This window comes from Lynx canadensis, chromosome D1, assembly GCF_007474595.2.
Source record: "Lynx canadensis isolate LIC74 chromosome D1, mLynCan4.pri.v2, whole genome shotgun sequence".
NCBI classification, from domain to species: Eukaryota; Metazoa; Chordata; class Mammalia; order Carnivora; family Felidae; genus Lynx; species Lynx canadensis.
The window spans coordinates 59,995,221-60,017,355 of record NC_044312.2 but is presented as its reverse complement, the minus strand read 5'-3'; the positions used below and the strand labels follow the sequence as shown (position 1 = coordinate 60,017,355).

General features: G+C 39.6%; 1 protein-coding gene across 1 annotated transcript in view; it reads left to right on the top strand.

Annotated features, from left to right (window-relative positions):
- Nucleotides 1–16,167, top strand: part of NUP98 (nucleoporin 98 and 96 precursor) — a 118,765-nt gene extending 102,598 nt beyond the window's left edge. The window contains 6 exon segments of the mRNA XM_030332748.1: nt 1,938–2,159; nt 4,595–4,836; nt 9,936–10,090; nt 14,604–14,715; nt 14,845–14,880; nt 14,883–16,167. Coding sequence (XP_030188608.1) covers nt 1,938–2,159; nt 4,595–4,836; nt 9,936–10,090; nt 14,604–14,715; nt 14,845–14,880; nt 14,883–15,061 — 946 coding nt within the window. The 3' untranslated portion in view covers nt 15,062–16,167.
- Nucleotides 16,168–22,135: the final 5,968 nt, after the last annotated feature.

The window sequence follows — 22,135 nt, the reverse complement described above, 5'->3', positions numbered from 1 at the left end:
AATATTTAAACAGTTCCTTTACCAAAGAAGACCTGGATGTCAAGCACACGAAAAAATGTTCAGCATCAGTAGCTAACAGGGAAATGCAAGTTAAAACCATCATGGGATACCACTACCCACCTATTAGAATGACTGGAAATTAAAAAGACGTACACTACCCAATGTTGTCATAGATGTGGAGCAACTGGAATTCTCATACACTGCTGGTAAAAATGTAAAATGATATTGGCACTGTGGTAAACAATTTGGCTTAAAAAGTTAGACATACCTGCATGCATATGGTCCAGTCATGCCACTCCTAGGTATTAACCCAAAAGTAATGAAAACATGTTTGTATACAGATGTTTATAGCAGTTTTGTTTATAATGGTCCAGACCTGGAAACAAGCCAAATTTCCACCAACAGCTGAATAGGTAAACAAGATGTGGTATACTTATGTAATGGAATGCTACTCAGCAATTGATACACATAATTAGCATAGGGAATCGCAGGATAATTTTACTTGGTTTTGGAAGAGGTGAGACAAAAAAGTACCTGGAAGCATACCTACTCTATGATTCTAATCTATATAAAATTCTGGAAGATGCAAACTGATTAATCACAGAAAGCTGGTTGCCCAGGAAGAGAGGGTGTAAGGAGAGGCAGGAAGAGAGGGATTACAAAGGGGCATAAAGAAATTTTTGGAGGTGATGAGTGTGTTTGTTATCTTGACCTTGGTGGTAAATTCGCAGTGTGTGCATATATTGAAACTTAATGAAAATTGTGCATTTTAAATATGTTTACTGTATGTCAGGTTTTTTTTATGTCAAAAAAAGAAAAAGAAGGATATCTCAAGGTGCCAGAAATAGAGCAACCAGCGCCAGAGGGAGATAGTAAACCTTGTTCTCAGGAAAGATAGAATTGCTGTGGACTAAGACCTTACATAAAAGCCACACTCTGTCCTTCACAAATAGTCTAAACTACACTGTCCAATATAATAGCTGCTATTCACATATGAATATTTAAGTAAAACTTAAAATTAAGTTATTTATAGTATCCACATTTCAAGTGTCTGATAGGCACCTGTATTGACTATTGGCTATCATTGATCAGGACAGATTACAGGGCATTTCCATCATCCCACAAAGTTCAGTTTGACAACACTGGTCTAGAAAAATTCTGTTCATTACCTGAGAAGTGTTAAAAAGTTATAAAATGTCTGGATCTTAGGTGAAAAGGAAAATTATTGATTGGTAGTCTAAGCTCTAAAACTTAGAAGCATGAGATTTTACTTTCTACTATTCTTACGATCTGGAATTGCAAGCTAAGAACTTTACACATTAACTAGTCTAGGACCATTGAAATCTTTGGGCTCCCAGCAGAAGAAAAGGTAAAAGTCTGTATAGGGACACTTTAAAAACCCAGGACACCTGAATGTCCTTATATAAAAAATACTCCCCACTGTAGACAAAATCAGAGGCAAAAATTATAAACCATAGAAGGAAATAACCATCATGAAGACTAGTTAGCTGTTGGAGAGTTAGCACTCCGACAGCTCCATATAATAGAGAAGTTTGAAAGATCCTAAGATAACTATGTGTTTTAAATGGTTAAGAAAGGTATCAACACTAAAGCAAAGGAATGAAGAGTAAGAGTTATGAAGACTCTGTGTACCAGGACAATAAATATCTAGGCCAAACAAATACCAGCATACCTGTCAGATCCCACAGCCACAGAAGAGGAGCTGCCTTCATTTTTGGTAGGCTCTGTAATCTGGCTGAACCTAGAAGTAGATTGATACAGCACAATCTCAGAAGGAGACCATGTGGTCTATAACGCTTCTGTTCTAGGGTGCCTGCCTTTATTATCTCCTAAGCCATAGCCAGAACAGTTGATTTGTTCAGTGCAGGTGGTCTGCTGCCTTGATGTGGTAACACTCCGCACATTCTCCTTTGCAGACATTATGATCTCAACCAGCTGTTGGAGCCTCGAAGCATAACAGCAGATCCTTTGGATTACCGCCTAAGCTGGCACTTGTGGGAGGTGCTGCGGGCTCTTAACTATACTCATCTCTCAGACCAGTGTGAGGGTGTGCTGCAGGCCAGTTTTGCTGGCCAACTGGAAAGTGAGGGCCTCTGGGAGTGGGCCATCTTTGTCTTCCTGCATATTGACAACTCAAGGTGAGTGAGATGTCATGAACCCACGAGGTACACCTAGGGCTACAGGGGCAAAGAATCAGTCTCTTAGGGTTTAATTCATTAAGTAAGCATCTAGAATGTATTTTCGGTCCAGCCTTGTGATAAACCTTAAGACCGTTCAGTCCACAGCTGTCTCTGTATTCACGTGAACAAGTTAGAAGTGAGACTGTCTTGAGTTTAGTGCCAAATAATGCTGTTTCTCAGGAGAGATCTCTGAACTGCAGTGATCATGGAAAACTTTAGACAAGAACAGGAAATAATTAAGTAGAAGAGGAAGGGTATATCCACATGGGGCAACCCATTAACACAGACATAGATTCAGTTGAATGTGGCATGTTTAGGTATGCAGAAATAATACTTGCTGAGCTGCCTCAGTGGATCTGTGAAGTGATATAATGAGTTGGCAGGGAGCGCCCCTGACTTTTTCTCTCTGTTGCCTTTCTCCCTCTCTGGCCTTCCCTTGCCATCCACCCACGCCTACCCCTCAAGTTTGGTAGCATCATATTTACCAGTATATCCTTACTTAGGTGTGTTAGGATTTGGTTCTCTATCCTGAAATCGCCTTTTCCCCATGGTGTGAATGAGATAAATTGATGGGGATTTTTTTTCTGTTAATGGTAGTAGCATGGCATTACACTAGTAACAAAAACATTTATATAGTACTTTGTTGCATAGTACTTTTATATGGATAGTCACTCTGTTGTAAATACTTTATATCAAAATTAGTGCTCATAATGACTTTATAAGGTAACACTCTTACAATCTCTGTTTTACAGATGAGCAGCCCAAGGCAGGGAGAGAGTAACTTTTGCTCAAGGTCACATAGCTAGTAAATGGCAGTCTTCCAACTCAAGACATCCAGAGTCTGTGCTCTTAATCATTATGCTGCATTAACTATCATGTGATACAGTGTGAAAAGGAGTTGAGTTTTGTAGTCAGACTTGCCTCAGTTCTAGATCCATCATGTACTCACTTTGACCTGGAGTAAAGCTTACTCTTTATCTATAAAATCATAATATTAATCTGTATCTAATCAAAGGTGGTTGTGGGATTAAAGGAGGAAAAGTTGGGGCACCTGGCTGACTCAGCCAAGTGTGTGACTCTTGATCTTCATTTGGGTCATGAGTTTGAGCCCCCATGATGGGCATTGAGATTGCTTAATTCAATTTTTTTTTTTTTTTTTTACAGAAAGAGAGTAGAAGTATAAAGCATCTAGCACAGCCTTCCCTTAAAGGAATTTCTCCTCTTCTCCCTTACCAGGAAGCAAAATTATTTCATACTTTTCCTTTGAGTTTATTTAAATAAATTCATGGGGAATTTCAGAGGTTAAAAGTCTGGCTAATAAAACTGATGATTCAGAGTAGGCTCAAGCAGATCCTATTTCTGTTTATTTATTTAATTTATTCAAGTTATCTCTGTATCCAATATGGGGCTCAAACTCACCACCCCCTACTGAGCCAGCCAGGTGCCCCTGATAAAGAATTTTTAAAAGAAACAGTTAAGATGAGATTGGGGGGGTCCTCGAAAAGCCTTGAAAGGTGTTCAGAAAAGAATCTAAAATGAGAATACTTGTTTGATTTGAAATTTAAATGGCTGGTCCTTTGGCCCAGATAGATAAGGACTCTAAAGGGACTTGAGATCAGAAAGAATGAGGGTAGCCTAAATCTAGAGGTAGAGAGAAATGAATTAGGAAAGTTGGTAGTTTTGAAGGGGGAAAAAAAAGCAAACAAGGACCTGGAAGAGGCCTTACCTTTAAAAACTACTTCGTTTACTTGTACTGACCATATGGGAGAAAAGGAAGGAAGAAGGTTGGGAATGAACTGCAAACAACTGCTCTGTGCAGAATAGCATTCTCCTATCCTAGTCCTTGATCTCCTGTTACAAGAAAGTAAGGAAAAGAAAGGGAAAGCCTTTTCTTAGCCCTAGACAACCTTCCCTAGAGTATTAGTTTTCAGACTTTTTGATCATGAAAACATAACGTGCTAGATACTATTTCATTTAAAAAATAAATGTAGAGGGGCGCCTGGGTGGCGCAGAGTCGGTTAAGCGTCCGACTTCAGCCAGGTCACGATCTCGCGGTCCGTGAGTTCGAGCCCCGCGTCGGGCTCTGGGTTGATGGCTCAGAGCCTGGAGCCTGTTTCCCATTCTGTGTCTCCCTCTCTCTCTGCCCCCCTCCGTTCATGCTCTGTCTCTCTCTGTCCCAAAAAATAAATAAACGTTGGAAAAAAAAAAATAAAAAAAAATAATAATAAATGTAGATATGGTGACTTTTTTTTTTTTTAAGTGAAGTTTGAAGTCCAGTAAGGGTTAAGACTTGCAGTTTTGAGAGACTATCCATGGATCACTCTGCGTTGTCTGAGGCAGTCTTCTCCATCAATGAAGATAGAATTTATTCAGCATTGTCTTTTTTCTTGCAGCGTGCGTGAGAATGCTGTTCGAGAGCTGCTTACCCGGCACTGCCAACTATTGGAGACCCCTGAGTCTTGGGCTAAGGAGACTTTCCTGACCCAAAAGCTTTGTGTGCCTGCTGAGTGGATTAATGAGGCCAAAGCAGTGAGAGCACACATGGAATCTGACAAGCATTTGGAGGCCCTCTATTTGTTTAAAGCTGGACACTGGAACCGCTGCCACAAACTCATCATCAGGCACTTAGCTTCTGGTGAGTCCTTCTAGGGCCCGTGTCTCCTGAAATTACCCCAAATTCTTCCAGTCTCTCAATGCCATGATTAGTCTGGCCAGAGATGATATTCTCTATGGGACTTTGAGGTCTTGCATCAGATTACACTTTGCAAGAGTTCTCTGTGCAGAGGAAACGTGGCCTGGAGGGGCTAGAGGGACAGGTTGACAGCAATATTGTTACGTCACCATTTGCCAAGGATATGCTTGATATGCATGAATTATGTTAAACTCTTCGTGTACTTAGGGAATTTTATTCACCAAAATTAAAAAAGAGATATTATAACTGATACCATAGAAATACAAAGGATCATTAGAGACTACTGTGAACAGGTACATACCAACAAATTGGACAATCTTGAAGAATTGGATAAATTCCTAGAAACATATAGCCTTCTAAGACTGAATCATGAAGAAATAGAAAATCTGAACAGACCAGTTACTAGTAAAACAGATTGAATTGGTAATCAAAAAACTCCCTTGGGGTGCCTGGGTGGCTTGGTCGGTTAAGCGTCCGACTTCGGCTCAGGTTGTGATCTCACGGTCCGTGAGTTCGAGCCCCGCGTCAGGCTCTGTGCTGACAGCTCAGAGCCTGGAGCCTTTTTCGATTCTGTGTCTCCCTCCTCTCTCTGCCCCTCCCCTGCTCATGCTCTGTCGTCTCTCTCTGTCTCAAAAATAAATAAATGTTAAAAAAATTAAAAACAAAAAAACAAAAAAAACTCCCTACAATAAAAGTCCTGGACCAGATGGCTTCACTAGTGAATTCTACCTAACATAGAATTAATACCAATCCTTCTCAAACTCTTCCAAAAAATAGAAGAGGGGGAGAATACTTCCAAACTCATTTATAAGGTCAGCATTATCCTATATCAAACCAGACAAGGATATCATAAGAAAGACCATATTGGTACAGACCAATATTCCTGTTGAACAAAGATGTAAAAATTCTCAGCATATTATTAGCAAACCGAATTCAATACATTAAGAGGATTATACACCATGATCAAATGGGATTTATAACAGGGATGGTTTAACCAAACAGTGTGATACACCATATTAATAAAATGAAAGATAAAAATCCTATGATCGTCTCAAGAGATTGCAGGACAAGTATTTGAGGAAATTCAGCATCCATTTATGATAAAACTAGTTGGCATAGAAGGAGCATACCTCAATAATGAAGGCCATATATGACAAACCCACAGCTAACATCATATTCAATGGTGAAAAGCTTTCAGCTTTTCCTCTAAGATCAGGAAGAAGACAAGGATGCCCACTTTCACCACATTTGTTCAACATAATATTGGAAGTCCTAGTCAGAGCAGTTAGTCAAGAAAAATAAATAAGAGGCATCCAAACTGGAAAGGAAGAAATAAAACTGTATTGTTTGCAGATGACATGATGATTATATATAGAAAACCCTGAAGACTCCACCAAAAAAACTCTTGGAATAAATGAATTCAGTAAATTGCAGGATACAAAATCAATATATAGAAATCTGTTGCAATTCCATATACTAATAATGAACTATCAGAGAAATGAAGAAAACAATCCTATTTTCAATTGCATCGAAAACAATCCTATTTTCAATTGCTCTAAAAGAATAAAATACCTAGGAATAAATTTAACCAAAGAGATCAAAGACCTATACCCTAAAAACTATGACAGTGATTAAAGGAAATTAAAGACACAAAGAAATGGAAAGATATTCCATGCTTGTGGATTGGAAGAATTGATTGTTAAATATCAATCTACTAAAAACAGTCTACAGATTCAGTGCAATTTCTGCCAAAATTCCAGTGGCATTTTTCACAAAAGTAGAACAAACAACTCTAAAATATGCGTGGAACCACAAAAAGACCTCCAGTAGCCAAAGTGATCTTGAGAACGAAGAACAAAGCTGGAGACATCACACTCCCTGATTTCAAATTCAGTTACAAAGCGGTAAGAAACTAAAAACAGTATGGTATAGGCCTGAAACAGGACACATAGATCATTGGAACAGAGTAGAGAGACCAGGGGGTGCCTGGGTGGCTCAGTCAATTAAGTGTCCCGCTCCCGATTTCAACTCAGGTCATGATCCCACATTCATGAATTCAAGCCCCATGTTGGGCTCTGCTTAGGATTCTCTTCCCCGCCCCTCCCCTCTCTGCTTGTGCTCTCTGTGTCTTAAATCTAAAAAAATAAACTTTAAAATCAAGAGTAGAAAGCCCAGAAATAAACCCAACACGTATGTGGTCAATTAATTTATGACAAAAGAGCCAAGAATATACAGTCTTCAATAAATGGCATTGGGAAGACTGGACAGCCATATGCAAAATAATGAAACTGGACCCATCGTCTTACACCATATACAAAAGTTAACTCAAATGGATAAAGACTTGAACTGTAAGACCTGAAGGCATAAACTAGAAGAAAACATAGGTAGTAAGCTCCTTGACATCCATCTTGATGATGATTTTTTTTTTTTTTTTTGGATGTGACACCAAAAGCAAAGGCAACAAAAGCAGAAATAAATGGGACTACATCAAGCTAAAAGCAGCACCTGGGTGCTCAGTCAGTTGGGTGTCTGACTTCAGCTCAGGTCATGATCTCGTGGTTTGTGAGTTCAAGCCCTGCTTCAGGCTGTGTGCTGACAGCTCAGAGCCTGGAGCCTGCTTCAGATTCTGTGTCTCCCTCTCTCTCTGCCCCTCCCCTACTAATGCTCTGTCTCTCAAAAATAAATAAATGTTTAAAAAAAAAATTTAAAGAACTCCTAAAAATAACCAAAAAAAACCTGATTGAAAAATAGGCAGAGGAAAATGCCTGGGTGGCTCAGTTGGTTGAGCATCTGACTACAGCTCAGGTCATGATCTCACGGTTCGTGAATTCGAGCCCCACATCAGGCTCTGTGCTGACAGCTCGGAGCCTAGAACCTGCTTTGGATTCTGTGTCTCCCTCTCTCTCTGTTCTTCTCCCTCTGCTCGCTCGTTTTCCTCTCTCTCTCTCTCTCTCTCTCTCTCTCTCTCTCTCTCTCTCTCTCAAAAATAAGTAAAGATTAAAAAATTTAAAAAAAAATAGGCAGAGTATCGAGTAGACATTTTCCTAAATAAGATATATATAGATGGCTCACAGTTACATGAAATGATGTGTGCCACTAATCAGAAATGCATATCAAAACCACAGTGAGATACCACCTCATCCCTGTTAAAATTGCTGTTGTCAAAAAAAATAAATAAGGCTGGTGAGGATGTGGAGAAAAGGGAACCCTTGTGCACTGTTAGCGGACATGTAAATTGGTGCAGCCGCTATGGAAAACAATATGGAGGTTCCTCAGAAAATTAAGAATAGGGGCACCTGAGCCCCTCAGTCTGTTAAGCATTCAACTTTGGCTCAGGTCATGATCTCGCAGTTTGTGAGTTCAAGCCCCACATCGGGCTCTGTGCTGACAGTCCAGGGCCTTGGAGCCTACTTCAGATTCTGTGTCTCCCCCTCTCTCTGCCTCTCCCCACTCACACTGTGTCTCTTGCTCTCTCAAAAAGTAAATAAAATAAACATTGGGGTGCCTGGGTGGCCAAGTCGGTTAAGCATTCGACTTCGGCTCGGGTCAGGATCTCATGATTTATGAGTTCAGGTCCACGTCAGGCTCTATGCTGACAGCTCAGAGCCTGGAAGCCTGCTTCGGATTCTGTCTCCTCCTCTCTCTGCCCCTCCCCCACTTGTGCTCGGTCTCTCTCTGTCTCTCAAAAATAAATAAATGTAAAAACAATTTTTTAAATAAAAAAGTAAATAAACATTAAAAAAGAAAAAAGAAAAGAAAGTTAAAAATAGAACTACCTACCATATGATTCAGTCATTCCATTTCCAGGTAGCTATCCAAAAGAAAAAATGAAAACACAACTCGAAAAGATACATGAAACTCCATATTCATTGCAGCATTATTTACAGTAGCCAAGATAGGGAAACAACCTAAGTGTCTATCAGTGGATGGATAACGTGCGTGTGTATTGTATATATAGGCAGTGGATTATTATTCAGCCATAAATAAGAATGAAATCCTAGTATTTGCAACAATATGGATGGACCTCAAGGCATTATGCTAAGTCAGAGAAAGACAAATACTGCATGATATCACATTATATGGGGAATCTTTAAGAAAAAAATAAAAAGGCTTATAGATACAGAGAACAGATTGGTGGTTGCCAGAGAGGTGGGAGGTGGAAGTGGACAAAATGAATAAGGGAGTCAAAAGGTACAAACTTCCAATTACAAAATAAATAAGTCATGAGGATGAAATACACAGCATGGCAACCATAGTTAATAATACTGTGTTGCATATTTGCAAGTTGCTAATAATAGAGGGGGAGCCAGGCTGACTCAGTCAGTGGAGCATGCAACTCTTGGTCTTGGGGTTGTGAGTTCAAGCCCCACGATGGGTGTAGAGGTTACTTAGAAATAAAATCTTTAAAAAAAAGAAAGTTGCTAATAGAGTAAATCTTAAAAGTTCTCATCAGAAGAAAAAAATATTCTGTATGGTAACATAACCAGACATTGTGGTTGATCATTTGCGATATATGCAAGTATTGAATTGTTAGTTGTGTATCTGAAACTAACATAATGTTATAGGTCAATTATGTCTCAAGAAAGAAAACAGAGGGGTGCCTGGGTGGCTAAGTTGGTTAAGCATCCGACTCTTGATTTCAGCTCAGGTCATGATCTCACAGTTTCGTGAGTTCTAGCCCCATGTCAGACTCTGCACTGACAGCGCAGAGCTTGTTTGAGATTCTCCCTTCCTCTCTGCCCCTCCCTGGCTCATACCCTCTTCTTCTCAAAAATAAATAATAAATTAAAGAAAAAAAAGAAAGAAAAAGAAAAACAGAAAAAAACACCCAGATATCTCTGTTTGGGGAACTGAAGCAAGAACTTTTACACATTTTTCTTTGGAGAATTTCAGGAAATCTACTTGAAATATCTATGCAATTCTCTAGTTTGACCCAACATTATTTCCCCTTCCTTCCTGTTTTGGATTTCTGTCATGTCATCTGTGTACTTTTGAGAACCTATACTTGTGCAGACATAGTGCTTAATATTTTGTTTCTTCAGATGCCATCATTAATGAGAACTATGACTACCTGAAGGGGTTCTTGGAAGACTTGGCACCTCCAGAGCGCAGCAGCCTAATCCAGGACTGGGAAACATCAGGACTTGTTTACTTGGACTATATTCGGGTCATGGAGATGCTTCACCAGATACAGCAGGTACCTGAGTCTTTGAACTACTGCTTGGTTTTCCTTTTCCCTGGCCGTTAAAGCCACAGAGACCTCAAAAGGCCTGAGCGACCACTTGAAAAACTTAATGGCAAAGATAGAATGGTCAGTGCAAAAGGGATATTTTGATGAGGCTAATTTGCTGTAATCACTATGACAGCTGTATCAAAACTTAAAAAAAAACTTCTGTTTTGTACTTATTACCAGTGGTACGTACAGTAGACATGCCCGAGGCTTGTCCATAGTCTCCCCTTGTCTAGCCCTAGTTTGAGTGAACAACTCAGGGATGAGAGAGATAGGAAGGTCAGAGATTTGGTGAAGGTAGTTTCATACATCATTTGGCATGTTTAAAATTGCAAATATTAACCATTTTTTTAGTCTTCATTAAAATGTATTGGGGTCAGTCTTGATAAGATCATAAGAGAGACCTCCATTGCTTATAGCAGAAAGACCAAACTCTGGAATATAGAATTAAAGCCCATATAAAGGCTTTTACCTTTCACTCCTGCTTATTCCTACTAGTGTTACCCCCACATTCCAGATGCCACCTTCTCTAATCACACTAAATTACTCATGGATTTTCCAGCAGAATTTGTTTTATTTCACTCTTGAGCACACATACATTCATCCTTTAAGATCTGCATTGCTGGAGGCACCTGGGTGGCTCAGTCAGTTAAGCATCTGACTCTTGGTTTCTGCTCAGGTCACGATCTCCTGGTTCCTGGGATAGAGCCCTCCCTACATGGGGCTGTGTGGTCACAGCACAGAGCCTGCTTGGGATTTTCTGTCTCCCTCTACCTCTATACCCATAGCCCCCTCTCTCTCAAAATAACCTTAAAAAAAAAAAAATCTACATTGCTGTAAGCTCTACTTTGTTCTCGTTTTCCCCAAGAAATGTTTATTGCACTTTATTTTTTACTACCAAAGCACTTGGTACATTAGTCTACTAACTTTATTTTAGTTACTTATCTACATCTGTCTTGCAGTTATCATGAGCACCTTTTGGGGAGATCTTCTTTAAGATTAAAGGTAATAGAACATAGAGGTTAAGAATCGAGTTCTAGAGCCAAACTGTTAGATTCAATTAATGGTTCTCTCACTCATTAGCTATGTGACCTTAAGCAAATAAGTTAATGGCACAGATTATCATAGATATCTGACAGTTGTCACAAAGCTTAAACAAAATACACTGTGTTTTAGCAGACTACTTTATATATACTAAGTGCTTAGTAATTATTATCTGTTACCCTTATCAGAATCCCCACTACTAGCATAGTTCCTGGCACATAATATGCATAATTTATTTGCTACATATTTAAGATGGATTAAGAGCATCATCCCTAAATTATCACTGAAGAAAACTCTTTTCTAGTTGAACATTAATACTTTAACACAATCTAGTTATTGAGAACTTACTGTGTCCCAAGCACTGGTGGATTTGGGGGATATGAAGGTAAGCAGTAGTGTATGTTTTACCCTTACCAAAGTAATAATTTTGTTGAGGAAGAGATTTCCAGGTAAACCAACGGTTACTGTAGAATGATACGTGTAGGATTAAGCATAGAGTATCTTACAGCAACACATAAATTGAGTACCTAACCCAGTCTGAGGGTTATAGTAAGGCTTTCTAGAAGTGAGTCTCATTTCTTTCAGATGAAAAAGAAGGATGGGTGGGACAGAATGCTTTAGCAGAGAGAATAGCGTAAGTATGAGTCTAGAGATCAGAGAGATCGTAGTGCTTCCAGTGAACTTTTAATAAGAGTAAGTATTGGTGTGTGGAGTGGAAAGGGAAACCGTGTAGGTGTAGTAAAATCACAAAATTTCTCACCTGGACTGCTGTAGTAGACACCTAATTGGCCTCCCTGCTTCTACACTTGTTCCTTTACAATTTATTTCCACACAGCAACCAAAGTGATCCTCTTTTTTTTTTTTTTTTTTTAATTTTTATTTTAACGTTTATTTGTTTTGAGAGAGTGAATGAGTGGAGGAGGCGCAGAGAAAGAGAATCCCAAGCAGGCCTCAGCGCTGTCAGCACAAAGCCCAATGCAGGGCTCGATCTCCTGACCAGGAGATCATGATCTGAGCTGAAATCAAGAGTCAGATGCTTAACTGGCTAAGCCACCCAGGTGCCCCAGAGTGATCTAATATACAAATCATATAATCTCACTCTAAAATCATTCCAGGGGCTTGTCATTTCACTTAGAATAAAGTGCTCCTTAGGAAGTCTTAAAAGCTCTGCATGAATAATTCTTACCTTTTTCGTGCCATGGACCTCCTTGACAGTCTGGTAAAGCCCATGGATGGCTGTCTAATGTGTTTTGTTGCAAAAATTTGAATACATGGGATTACAAAAGAAACCAGTTATGTTAAAATATAGTTACCAAAATATTAAGAACTTATAGTAAGTAATAAGTGCTTTATTAAGATCTTAAATAACAAGCTCAGCAGTGGATCTTCTAACTACTCTAATTTTGAAATACTACATTTAAGAATCACTAACAACTGTAATGTAATATGAAATAGCTGTGATTTCTGCTGATGACAAGTCACAGTTATTGCTTGACATCCACATTAATAATTAAATGCTAATTTTAGTAAAAAAAAATTTTAGTAAAAATTTTTCCCAGTCCAAGTTCACAGACTTTCAAAATTCTAAGGACCCCAGTTATGATCCACTGGTATATAAAACCTCTCCAGTTTTATCTTTTTCTATTCTCCTCTTTAAACTCTGCATTTTAAACTGCTTTTAAACTCTGCACCCAGGTACCTGGATAGCGCTCAGTTGGTTGAGCATCTGACTTCAGCTCAGGGCATGATCTTGCAGTTCATGAGTTCGAGCCCTGTGTTAGGCTCTGTGCTGGTAGCTGGGAACCTGGAACTTGCTTCGGATTCTGTGTCTCCCTCTTTCTGCCCCTCCCCCCACTTGCTGTCTTTCTCAAAAATAGACATTAAAAAAAATTTTTTTTTAAACTGCATTTTACCATTCTTTGCATTCCCATCTTGTAGTTTTAGCTGTTCTCTTGGCCTAGAAAGCTTGACCCTCTCGTTATTAAGGTCTCTAGTTAGATATGACCTTCCTCAAGGAAGCCTTTCCTGATCCCCCAATCTGAAGTAGCCATCCAGTTTTTCTACCACATTACCCTCTTTGAATCATCTGCATAGCTTATGATTCTTTAAGATTTATTTCCAATGGTTTCTTTATTTTCTATGAATTTCTTGAGAGCAAAGACCTCATTTTATTTACCACCTTTAAAAGTCCAGTTGAAGACTGGATTATTTTGGATAAAAAAGTACTTGTAGAGGTGTTAAATGGTAGATTCTGCAAAGCCCAAAAATAGATTCAATGAGAGAGATACTTCGTGGAAGGGTTGAAGGAGCATTTGGTGAAGGAGAAGGTATTAGTATAGTTAATGTAAGAGTTTGAGAGAGGAGGGCTAACCAAGAGTCACATGTGAGACAAACAGGAATAAGATGCTGCTGGAAAGTATTCAGAACATAATAAAGAAAAAAAATACAGGGTTCCTGGCTGGCTGAGTTGGAAGAGCATGCAACTCTTGATCTCAGGGTCATGAGTTGGAGCCCCACACTGGGGGTAGAGATTACTTAAATGAACTAAAAAAAAATTTTTTTTTAAAGAATAAAAATACAGGGGTTCCTGAGTGGCTCAGTTGGTTAAGCAATTGACTTCGGCCCAGGTCATGATCACCCGGTTCGTGGGTTCAAGCCCCACATTGGGCTCTCTGCTGACAGCTCAGAGCCTGGAGCCTGCTTCAGACTCTGAATCTCCCTCTCTGTCTTCCCCTCCCCTGCTCACGCTCTGTCTCTTTCTGTCTCTCAAAAATAAATAAACGTTAACAAAAAAAAAAAAGAGTAAAAATACAGACTTGCTTTTTAGAAAGGTCACTCTGGCTACCAGATAGATGGTAGGGAAAAGGATGTAATGGGGATGACACTGAAGATAGTGATCAAGGTCTTAAGTAATGATAACCTCAGCTAGGGTAAGTGGCCCTGGAAAGGGGAGTGGAAAATTGGAATATTAAGCTAAAGATTTAGTAATCATCAGCACATTAATCATAATTGAATCCATAGGAATGGATCGCGACACATAGAGGGCATACAGTGAGAAGAGGGCCCTGTGGTATTTTAGAGAGGGTTGTGAACTTGGAGTTAGGATACCTAAATTAAATACTAGTTTGGGCTCCACTTTTTACTTACTGTGCATTCTTAAGAAGTCATACAATTTCTCTGAGCCCAGATTTATCTGTATTTTTGGTGCCATGTTAAAGCTTGCTAGTTAAAATGGTTCATGAATGCTAATCTCCAGACTTGCCCAATCTGGGGCTCTATGTACTATATGTTACTTTCCTCTGGTGGATTACTGCTGAGGTTGCGCCTTGTCCCGCGGGTTTTCTCTGTTGTTTCAGAGCATTGCATAGTCCGTCTATGGATAGAATTGGGTGAGGGACCTCCTCTTGGCCTAACTGGTTTCTCTGCTTCTTTGTAGATGGATTGCTCAGTTTATGAGATGGAGCAGTTACACACCAAAGTGACCTCACTGTGCAACCGCATACAGCAGATCCAGTGTTACAATGCCAAGGATCGCCTGGCCCAGTCAGGTAAGCCTCCATCCTTTCCCTGCTTCCTGCCTGCATGTTTCCTGTCTTTATGATTATTATACCTCTGCCCTGATGCCCTCCCTTCCCACCCCTCATCCTTGGTCCCCACTCCATTTTTTTTCTCTCCAGACATGGCCAAACGTGTAGCCAACCTGCTGCGGGTGGTATGGGCCTTCGGCATGCCCCTGATGCAACCTCCGACTCAACACCAGACCCTCAGCGAGTCCCTTTGCGTCTCTTGGCTCCCCACGTTGGCCGACTCCCCATGCCTGAGGACTATGCCTTGGAGGAACTGCGTGGTCTCACACAGTCCTACCTGCGAGAATTGACTGTGGGAAGCCAGTGAACCCCAAGTTCCTCCCAACACACTCACATGCTCATTCACACTCACCACACAAAGATCCTTTGCATTGAGTTGATTGGCACTGTTTGCCATTCTCTTGGTTAGCTGTGGAATCCATCCTGTTTTCCTGCTGCCCCAAGCAGCAGCCTCTATTTGTTCAGGGCTTTTCTTAATACTGAACAAAACGTAAGGGCTTTTGGAACCCAAAAAGGAGTCAGCCTCTTTTTTACCATCCTTAAAAACCGTTCTTTTTTTTTTTTTTTTCTTTTGAAAAAATGATCAATAAAACACCTTTGGCAGAATCCCCCTCAGAGAACCAGGGAATCCTTTTTCCATTCTCAGCCATTCTGGATCTTGTGGCCCTCCATGCCAGCCTGCTACCCTACTCCTACCTCAGCCCTTTTATACTAGGACAAATGTGTTAATCAAAGACTGTCCTTCCTTAACAGACGAACTATCCACACAAGGAAGGAGAATGTGTCTCTTAAGTAGGTTGATGACTTAACACTGTTTTAGAGTCCAAAGAGGGTTGGACTGAGTTAGGAAGCAGTAACACGGTCTTTCTGACTCATTTAGGGTAGAAGTCAGTGCCTGCCGTGGAGGGATGAATCTTCAAGGCTTGTTTGTTCTGCCTTGAATGTTGCATGAACACCAAACCTTTCCTGCTACCATGTGCAGGAACTCTTAGTCACAGACCCCATGTCTCTGGGAAGCTCCAGAACTCAGTTTGATCCCTGGTTTTCAGTCATCTTGCTAGGCCTCCATTCTGGATTTCCCTGAAGAGTTTGGATAAAACATGGCAGGTTGGGTAGCCCTCCTCATCCTTTCTCTTCTAGCCCAAAGCATTTCCTACCCATTGTCTACAATCCTAGAACATAAAACCATTACTGAGGCAGGCAAGGAGCTTGGCTTTAGGGGCTTTAGTGGAGGGCCTTTGCTACACTGCTGCCAGCTATGGGGAGTCCCAGGTAAAGACCTGTGACAGCTGGTATTAGGTCTGTCACAGACAACATGGCCACCTCTAGGTCTTTATGCATGAAGATTATGTAAAGGTTTTTATTAAAAAGTATATATATATATAAATAAATGATCTAGATTATTTTCTTCTTTTTCTGAAGCTACTTTTCTTAAAAAAAATAAATAAAATGAAATGTTTATAGCATTCCTGCTATTGGCCTTTTCCCTTTGTGTTTTTTGAGCCTTCTTACCCCAAGGAGCTTTATAGTAGCCTCAGTTGATCTGCAATCTAAACGGAGATGGGGCATGGGTTAAAGAAAGAACAATCAAAGGCTAAATTTATGAGCAAATTTAGGGGTGAGTGGGTTGAGATTATTAATCCTGTTTATATAAAAATATTTATAAGCATTTTTTTATGCGCTTGGATTCCCAGTGAGGGATCAGGGAAGAGTCTCATTGCCTTTAGGGTTCAAAGCCTCCTGGCTTTTCTGCTCTGGAGGTTTTGTTTGTTTTTAAAACTTGGATCATACTCATGTTCCATTGTGTAATGGGGTTAATGATCTTTTATGTTGCTGCTAAACAGATCTGTTTTGCAGAGGGAGCAAATGGGTCTGATGAGTACTATTTGTGGTGGGGTGGAGGTTGTTTGTTTGTTTTTTGGTCTATTAAACTGAAGGTGTCAGCAAATTCCAATTAGGATTAGGCCAAAGACACTGGGACATGGAGGAATTTGGAATTTGGAGCTAAAGCAGAGTAGGTCTGGGGCTTCCCTTTAATTTAGACCCGCAAGGACAAGGGTAACTCAGCTGGGAATCTCCGTTACTGACTGTGAACCTGAGTCACAGAGCATTACTGGGCTTCTAGCAAAGAATTCCTGTTCTGGTTTCCTTGTGAGAGAGGTTTGTGTGAAAAAGTATATGTGCCTTAGAAATGGTTAGCCTTTAGAAGTGTTAAAGAATTGTGAATATGTGCAGTGTTTCCTCTTAGGACAAGTATTTCATATCCATGTATTTTTTAAAGGCTGTATGTCAGATGTTTATCATAGCAGCTATGTTACATCACAGACAACAGACTTACAGTTCAAAGTGAATGATAAGATGAAGCTCTTCTACATTTCAAAACTCCATGTTAAGTTTCTCAAAAACATAAAAACGGGAATCAGTTTTCTCAAAACTCTTAACAAAGAGTTATGGAATCTGCAACCTCATATAATACCTAAAATAAGTGTATTTCCTTGGCAGAATGCCGAAGTCAAAGTCAGGAAAGGTCTGGAGATTAAATGTTGGATTAGCCAAACCAAGGCCTGCAGGAGCTGCTCTTTTCAGATGCAGTAGTAGACTCAGCTGCTACTTTGTATTAACTGAAAATTACTTGAGATTTTTTTTCAAAAAACCAGCTCTTCAACTTACCAATTTTACCAAAGTTCTGTATTGTAATACAGTAAAACCTTGGATTACAAGTAACTTGTTCTGCGAGTGTCCCACAAGACAATCAAACATTTCTAATAAATTTTAACTGGATAAATGAGTGACGTCTTGCAATATGAGTAGTATGTGATGCTGAACGTCACATCACAACTGAGCCAATGGTTTTCTTTCTCCTCTCTCAGTGGGATTGTGGGTGATCACCCCCCATGCTTGGATGCTCAGTCTCAGGCCATGGTGTTTGGCAGAAATCAGTAATTTTTCAGAACGTTGTAAGGTGCCCACAACTGGCATTAGTGTATTTTTCGTCACTGCAAAGCACCTATGGACACTGCTTTGCTTTTCCATACAAGAGGAAGCTTAGGAATGCTTCGCTTCATTCTAGGTCAGGTTGCCTGCAGATAGAGACCCTTGCTTCTGCTGCCTTATTGCCAGTTATGTTAAATACAGTAGACAGGAGTTTGTTAACACTGTACTGTAGTTAATATCTGCGAGAATGTATACAATGGCAATGGTACAGAAAAAGATGCCATTAACCCAATAGATAGTAGTGATTCTGTTAGTGCTAGTGAAAGTCATCCTAACAATCGTCCTCTCATCTCCCTCACACCAGCCACAAAGGTTTTCAAAGGTAAGTACAGGTGGTTGTTTTTTTTTTGTATTATATTACAGTATTGTTATCACTTTTATATGAATATTTTTGGGTTGTGGAACAAATCATCTGAGTTTCCATTATTTCTTATGGGGGAATTCGCTTTGATATACAAGTGCTTATGGATTACAAGCATGTTTCCGGAATGAATTATGCTCGCAAACCAAGGTTTTACTGTATATTGATTTCTGCTTTAAACCTTCATTTCTTATGTTTTCCTGAGGGTTTTTTATTAACCTATTACTGTAGAGATTTTCACCTACGCAAGAGTAAGATGCTGTCATGAATCTACATGCAACATTTGTCAAAATCCTTTCCTCTTTACCTCCATTATATTCTGCCCATCCCACAATGGTATTTCTAAGGTAGATCATCATTTCCTCAATACCTAAGAATTTATAACAAGTAAATTTTTATAAACATAATCACAACACCTTTGTCACACCTAACAAAATTAATAATTCCTAGATAGGAACTGACATCCACTGCATTTTCAAATTTTCGCAGCTGTCTCAAAGGTCAAGTTTTACTGTTGAATTGTTTGAATTAGGATCTCAACAGGGTCCATACTTTGCATTTGGTTGATAAATCTCAAGTATCATATTATCAACTCTCTTCCCCCTCTTTTTTTTTTTTTTAATGTCCTTTATTTGTTGAAGTAGGTGGATCATTTGTCCATTAGGGTTTTTTTTTGTTGTTGTTTCCATGATTTATATTATTTATTTTTTAAATTTACATCCAAGTTAGCATATTGTGCAACAGTGATTTCAGGAGTAGATATCTTTTTATTATTTTTCTTTTTATTTATTTATTTATTTTTATTTATTTTTTTTATTTTATTTTTTTTATATATATGAAATTTATTGACAAATTGGTTTCCATACAACACCCAGTGCTCATCCCAAAAGGTGCCCTCCTCAATACCCATCACCCACCCTCCCCTCCCTCCCACCCCCCATCAACCCTCAGTTTGTTCTCAGTTTTTAACAGTCTCTTATGCTTTGGCTCTCTCCCACTCTAACGTCCTTTTTTTTTTTTTTTTTTTTTTCCTTCCCCTCCCCCATGGGTTCCTGTTAAGTTCTCAGGATCCACATAAGAGTGAAACCATATGGTATCTGTCTTTCTCTGTATGGCTTATTTCACTTAGCATCACACTCTCCAGTTCCATCCACGTTGCTACAAAAGGCCATATTTCATTTTTTCTCATTGCCACGTAGTATTCCATTGTGTATATAACCACAATTTCTTTATCCATTCATCAGTTGATGGACATTTAGGCTCTTTCCATAATTTGGCTATTGTTGAGAGTGCTGCTATGAACATTGGGGTACAAGTGCCCCTATGCATCAGTACTCCTGTATCCCTTGGGTAAATTCCTAGCAGTGCTATTGCTGGGTCATAGGGTAGGTCTATTTTTAATTTTCTGAGGAACCTCCACACTGCTTTCCAGAGCGGCTGCACCAATTTGCATTCCCAACCAACAGTGCAAGAGGGTTCCCGTTTCTCCACATCCTCTCCAGCATCTATAGTCTCCTGATTTGTTCATTTTGGCCACTCTGACTGGCGTGAGGTGATACCTGAGTGTGGTTTTGATTTGTATTTCCCTGATAAGGAGCGACGCTGAACATCTTTTCATGTGCCTGTTGGCCATCTGGATGTCTTCTTTAGAGAAGTGTCTATTCATGTTTTCTGCCCATTTCTTCACTGGGTTATTTGTTTTTCGGGTGTGGAGTTTGGTGAGCTCTTTATAGATTTTAGATACTAGCCCTTTGTCTGATATGTCATTTGCAAATATCTTTTCCCATTCCGTTGGTTGCCTTTTAGTTTTGTTGGTTGTTTCCTTTGCTGTGCAGAAGCTTTTTATCTTCATAAGGTCCCAGTAATTCACTTTTGCTTTTAATTCCCTTGCCTTTGGGGATGTGTCGAGTAAGAGATTGCTACGGCTGAGGTCAGAGAGGTCTTTTCCTGCTTTCTCCTCTAATGTTTTGATGGTTTCCTGTCTCACATTTAGGTCCTTTATCCATTTTGAGTTTATTTTTGTAAATGGTGTGAGAAAAGGAGTAGATATCTTAATGCCCCTTACCCATTTAGACCATCCCCCCTCCCGCAGCCCCTCCAGTAACCCTCTGATTGTCCTCCATATTTAAGAATCTCTTATGTTTTGTGCCCCTCCCTGTTTTTATATTATTTTTGCTTCCCTTCCCTTATGTTCATCTGTTTTGTATCTTAAAGTCCTCATAGGAGTGAAGTCATTATGATATTTTTCTCCGTCTAATTTCACTTAGCATAATACCCTCTAGTTCCATCCACGTAGTTGCAAATGACAGGATTTCATTCTTTTTGATTGCCAAGTAATACTCCATTGCACATATATACAACATCTTCTTTATCCATTCATCCATCAGTGGACATTTGGGCTCTTTCCATACTTTGGCTATTGTTGATAGTGCTGCTGTAAACATTGGGGTGCATGTGCCCTTCGAAACAGCACACCTGTATCCCTTGGATAAATACCTAGTAGTGCAATTGCTGGGTCATAAGGTAGTTCAATTTTTAATTTTTTGAGGAACCTCCATACTGTTTTCCAGAGTGGCTGCACCAGTTTGCATTCCCATTAGCAGTGCAAAAGAGATCCTCTTTCTCCACATCCCCGCCAACATCTGTTGTTGCCTGAGTTGTTAATGTTAGCCATTCTGACAGGTGTGAAGTGGTATCTCATTGTGGTTTTGATTTGTATTTCCCTGATGATGAGTGATGTTGAGTATTTTTTCATGTGTCGGTTGGCCATCTGGATATCATCTTTGGAGAAGTGTCTGTTCATGTCTTTTGCCCATTTCTTCACTGGATTATTTGTTTTTTGGGTGTTGAGTTTGATAAGTTCTTTGTAGATTTTGGATACTAACCCTTTATCTGATATGTCGTTTGCAAATATCTTCTCCTATTCTGTTGGTTGCCTTTTAGTTTTGCTGATTGTTTACTTTGCTGTGCAGAAGCTTTTTATTTTGGTCCCAATAGTTCATTTTTGACTTTGTTTCCCTTGCTTTGGGAGACATGTTGAGTAAGAAGTTTCTGTGGCCAAGGTCAAAGAGGTTTTTGCCTGCTTTCTCCTCAAGGATTTTGATGGCTTCCTGTCTTACATTGAGGTCTTTCATCCATTTTGAGTTTATTTTTGTGTATGGTGTAAGGAAGGGGTTGAGGTTCATTTTCTGCATGTCGCTGTCCAGTTTTCCCAGCACCACTTGCTGAAGAGACTATTTTTATTCCGTTGGATATTCTTTCCTGCTTTGTCAAAGATTAGTTGGCCATACATTTGTGGGTCCATTTCTGGGTTCTCTATTCTTTTCCATTGATGTGAGTGTCTGTTTTTGTGCCAGTACCATACTGTCTTGATGATTCAAGCTTTGTAATACAGCTTGCGGTCTGGGATTCTGATGCTTCCTGCTTTGGTTTTCTTTTTCAAGATTGCTTTGGCTATTTGGGGTCTTTTGTGGTTCCATACAAATTTTAGGATTGTTTGTTCTAGCTCTGTGAAGAATGCTGGTGTTATTTTGATAGGGATTGCTAAAAAAATTTTTTTAATGTTTATTTCTGAGAGAGAGAGGGAGGGAACACGCAAATGTGGGGGAGGGAAAGAGAGAGAAAGGAGACAGAGAATCCGAACAAGGCTCTAGGCTCTGAGCAGTCAGTGCAGAACCCAACACGGGGCTCAAACCTACAAGCTGTGAGATCATGACCCAAGCTGAAGTTGGCTGCTCAACCAGCTGAGCCACCGAGGAGCCCCTATGTGGTTACTTTTTAAACCTACCTCCTCATTTTTGAGAGTACTCTTAAATTTCCAATCCTTTTTATTTAAATCATATTATGCATATATCTATTTTGTTTTTAAAAGGGGCCATATAGTTGCAGCATAGAAAGGCATGGATTCCCTACTCCTAATATCTTACTTTCAAATCCCGAGTCCATTTGGTATATGTTATGGAATCTTGACTAAGTTATTCCTGTGCCTCAGTTACCTCATTTATAAAATGGAAACAATAATAGTAT